Consider the following 4368-nt stretch of genomic DNA (forward strand, 5'->3'; position numbering starts at 1 on the left):
TTGCTGAGATCCGGAGAAAGTATTGGTTCTTAGGGGTTGTGAAGCTGTAAACGGCAACAACATTAATGTCCTGACTGCAAAAGATGATGAGCTGCAGAATGCCCAGGATTTCCATGGAATTTCCATTCCATTGAGCTGTTGTTTTCCATCGGCATGGATTAATTTGGTCTATATATAGACCAAATCAATCCATTTGCCAATTTCCATCGGCATGGATTGATTTGGTCTATATATAGACCAAATTAATCCATGCCGATTTGGTCTATATATAGACCAAATCAATCCATGCCGATGGATGGAAAACAACAGCTCAATCCATGCCGATGGAAATCAGATCAGTGAAGAAAACTCTACATGCCACTCTACAGCCCCATGTTTTTTAAGAGGAAGTCTTGTGGATTGTTTTAATCGACCAAACCATTGGGATATGTGTCTAGTGATGTGGCTGATTCCAATCGTGTGACCTCACACTTACTGCCAATGGAAGCACCAAGGCGCATCTGGACAGCAGAAGAACAGATTAAAAGAAAACACTAACAGGCCCTTAGCATGCCTAATTACACTTCCTGCCATTCCAAATATAGATACTCAACCAATTAACCCTTTCATTTAATACAAATTTGGTGAACAAATTTGGGGGCAACTGTTATCAAGGAACAGTGCTCGTCAAACAGTGCGTCGTCTTCAAAAGGCAGAACAGTGGCTGTAGCTAAATGAGTGTTTTAACATATATACGCAAGCTTTGTTCAGAAAAAAAGATCACCTTTGGATATACATTTGTCCTGGATTTTAATCAGTTAAATGACAAGCTCTTCTTACCTGTGTCTGACAAACAATGAAACACATTTTTACATGTTTACTTATATCAGGTAAATTTATTCAGGTAAATACAGGTTTTACTTTTAAGTGTTTCTTTCGAGAACTGTTGTATACATTTAAAATACAGGTTAAATAACTATACTTTTTATTACTTGGTGACTCCTCGACCCATGATCGCTTTCTTTGTGTTCTTCTCTGGTCTCAGCAGAATGATGTAACATTTGGGTCCAAACAACGCCGCCAAGAGACCAAAACTGGAAGCCAGGATGGCAAATACCTCCACTGCATCTGCATGTTTGCCTGGTGAGCTGATGTAAGCAGGAACAAAGGCCACCCACACAGCACAGAAGATCAACATGCTGAAAGTGATGAGCTTGGCCTCATTGAAGCTGTCTGGAAGATTCCTGGCCAGAAAAGCTATAAGAAAACTGAGGATGGCCAACAAGCCGATGTAGCCTAGTAACACTGCAAAAGCAACAGTGGACCCAACTACACACTCATAGACTATCTTGTCATTGTGGTATTGGGTGTTTTTATGTGGAGCTGGAGAAGAAGAAAGAAGCCATGCAGTGCAGATTGCTGCCTGAATAAAAGTTAGGAGCAGAACTGTTCCTCTCTGCTGCGTTGCTCCAAACCACTTCAGGCTGGATTCACCTCCTGGTCTTGATGCCCTGAACACCGCCAGGACCACCATGGTTTTCACCAGGATGCATGATACACAAAGCACAAAGCTGATCCCAAATGCTGCATGTCTAAGCTGGCAGGTCCACAGTCTGGGTCGACCAATGAACAGCAGTGAACACAGGAAACAGAGTTTGAGTGACAGCAACAGCTGGAAGGTCAGTTCAGAATTGTTGGCCCGTACTATAGGTGTGCTGCGATGATGGATAAAGATCCCTAAAACAACAGCACAGATAAATGTACCCAGCAATGAGGCAGTTGTCAGGCAGATTCCCAGAGGCTCGTGGTAGGAGAGGAACTCTGTCCTCTTAGGAACACAGTGGTCACGCTGGGGGCTGGACCAGAAATCTTCTGGACAACTGGTGCAATCCATGGAGTCTGAAAGAAGGAAGGAAGTAGAGAGATCCATACTATATATACTGAGAACAAAATACAAATACTGAAACATGAAGACTCACTGGTGTTATTGCTGATCTTTCCCTCAGAACAAGGGATGCAGTCAAAACAGCACTCAGGTTCCCCCTTCTTTCTCACCATGCGGGTGCCTGGAGGACAGCTTTCACTACACACTGACCGCGGTGGCTGCAGGAAGAAGACACTCATCTGTTGTATTGCATACTTACTCATTACTAACATACACTTTGGGAAGACATCTAAGATAACCTTCTTGGGTTCAAAGTTCCAGAAGATTCCGTCTTTATTGAGTTTGAGTAATTCCCCTCCAGCTGCTGACCTTTTAACATCACCCACATTCTGAACTTTAATTCTTCCATCAGTGAGCCACTGCCAGTTCATGATGTCATATATTGGTAAAGCATCACCATTTTCATCAAATGACACTTGATCTCCAAATGATGTGGTGAAGTTGACCTTTTGTAAGTAGTGCACAAGCTAACAAAATGCAGAAGAAGAAAAGAGAAAACCCAGAGAAGACGGATTAATTCCATTCTGCCCTGTACTACTTATTTATGTACACCTTTTAAATCTAACATGTATAATGCTATACTCTTAGTTATCTTAGTCTTATACTATACTTATAGAGGGCAGAATTTAAACTGGCCGTACACATGGAGGTGGGACATAAACTGATATCACACCTGCCATGGCTCCAGCTTTTGCAAACTGCCACAGCTGTGGCCGTTAAAAGGCCCTCTCCCGGGCTCACACTGCAGCATGTCATAAAGAGCATATGCCAGAGCATACACAGCTTTATAAATATTGTATTCTGGCCTGAGGTTTGTAGTGTCCAAGAACTCTGTCTCCACAGTCTCCAGATCTTCCTGTCCAGTGCACAGTGCTCCCCCACCCTCCACCCAACCTGCTGGAGGTGGAGCAAACCTACACTGAAAGGTGAACTCCCAAAACTGATTCACCTGAAACATTACAAACATGTTACAAATATTGTCAGTATTTTAATATTAAAAAATTAACACATAACACATAAACACATAAAGACACTCACTGCACTATTTTCATATCTGTTGTCATGGTGTATATTAGGTCGTGTTTGTAACAGGAAGTCCCTGAGGCCTGGGATCTCTCCTCGACGTATGGCGATGCCCAGTGTGCCTCCCAGGTACGGCATGAGGCGAGGAGTCTGCAGAGCAGCAGCTGCTGTCCAGGCTTCACTGGCCAACCACTGCAGGCCTGTGACATTCTGCCTCACCACCTGTGCGTTAAAATATACAAAATACTTTAATCCAGGCTTTTATGCAGAGCTTTCCTGTTTTACCTGATTATACTGTTGAAATGCATACAGCATATGTACATGTACATGTACATGAACATTTAGTATAAGTATACATTAAAAATGAAGCCTAACCTCTTCTATGAGATTAATCATGTTATTGTCATGTACAAATGCAATGACCACACGAGCTGTAGATTTCTTCATCACATCCACAATCCTCTTCTGTTCAGCCTGGTCATAGTCCCAGGGCAAAATCTCTACGTAAGCCAGACAACCATAACCAGACTGACTCAGGTAATTTTGGAAAGATCGAGCAGCATGGACTCCATAATCATCATCACTGATCAGCAGACCAACCCAAGTCCAGCCAAAGTGTTTAAGAATCTGAATCATAGCACTAACCTGAGTGAACAAAGAGGAGGCATCAGTGGATTAACAGGCTACACAATGACCATATCACAGCCTTTTATCTTTGTGGCTTGACAGTTTTTTACCTGGAAAGCATCACTTGGGATCGTCCTAAAGAAAGAAGGAAACTTTTGCCGGTCACTCAGGCAGGAGCATGTGGAAAAATAACTCACCTGTTAAAGACACAGACTGTATGTTCTTCTTCATAACAAACTATGACATTAGATCAACATTTTTCAACACAACTATTAAAGCAGCAAACTCACCATAGGTACTCTGTACAAACCTAGGACAGAGGAGATGGCAATAGAGCGGGTGGATGAAGAATCCCCTACAATCCCTATAACTGGAGGGCTTCCTACACAGTTATCATTTAATACAATGTGTTCCTCTTGACCAGTGGCCATTGACATTGCTGCACGGAACCCAATTCCATGATTAAAGCAGGTGTCATACATAATGTACCCCAGACTCAGATTAAGCTGCAAATTAGAGTTTCTGTTAAACTCTTCAACAGCAAAAGCCATGGTCTGGGCCCGCCTGAATCCTACAACATCAAAACTGACAAAAAAGATCACATTTTAGCAAACAGAATATAATGTAAAACATTTACATGTTGTTATAGAAATAATAGGTAAACATAATGTCTGATTAATGAATACATATTTTACTCATGGTAAACATGTTTACTGGTTCTCTGACAGACTCACCCATAGCAAGAGGGTTGTTGTGGCTCTGATGTAAAAGACAAATCAGGAAAGACTGGAATA

General features: G+C 42.1%; 1 protein-coding gene across 1 annotated transcript; it reads right to left on the bottom strand.

Annotated features, from left to right (window-relative positions):
- Positions 1-967: 967 nt before the first annotated feature.
- On the bottom strand, positions 968-4140 carry LOC114444855 (extracellular calcium-sensing receptor-like). Its single transcript, XM_028419720.1, has 8 exons — positions 3865-4140; positions 3685-3771; positions 3323-3592; positions 2963-3169; positions 2598-2873; positions 2164-2391; positions 1959-2082; positions 968-1878 (listed from the first exon to the last, which is right to left on the bottom strand). Exons 1-8 carry the CDS (start codon positions 4123-4125, stop codon positions 968-970), a joined length of 2364 nt encoding a protein of 787 aa, XP_028275521.1. The 5' UTR covers positions 4126-4140.
- Positions 4141-4368: the final 228 nt, after the last annotated feature.

The sequence above is a fragment of the Parambassis ranga genome, chromosome 13 (assembly GCF_900634625.1).
Source record: "Parambassis ranga chromosome 13, fParRan2.1, whole genome shotgun sequence".
NCBI lineage: Eukaryota > Metazoa > Chordata > Actinopteri > Ambassidae > Parambassis > Parambassis ranga.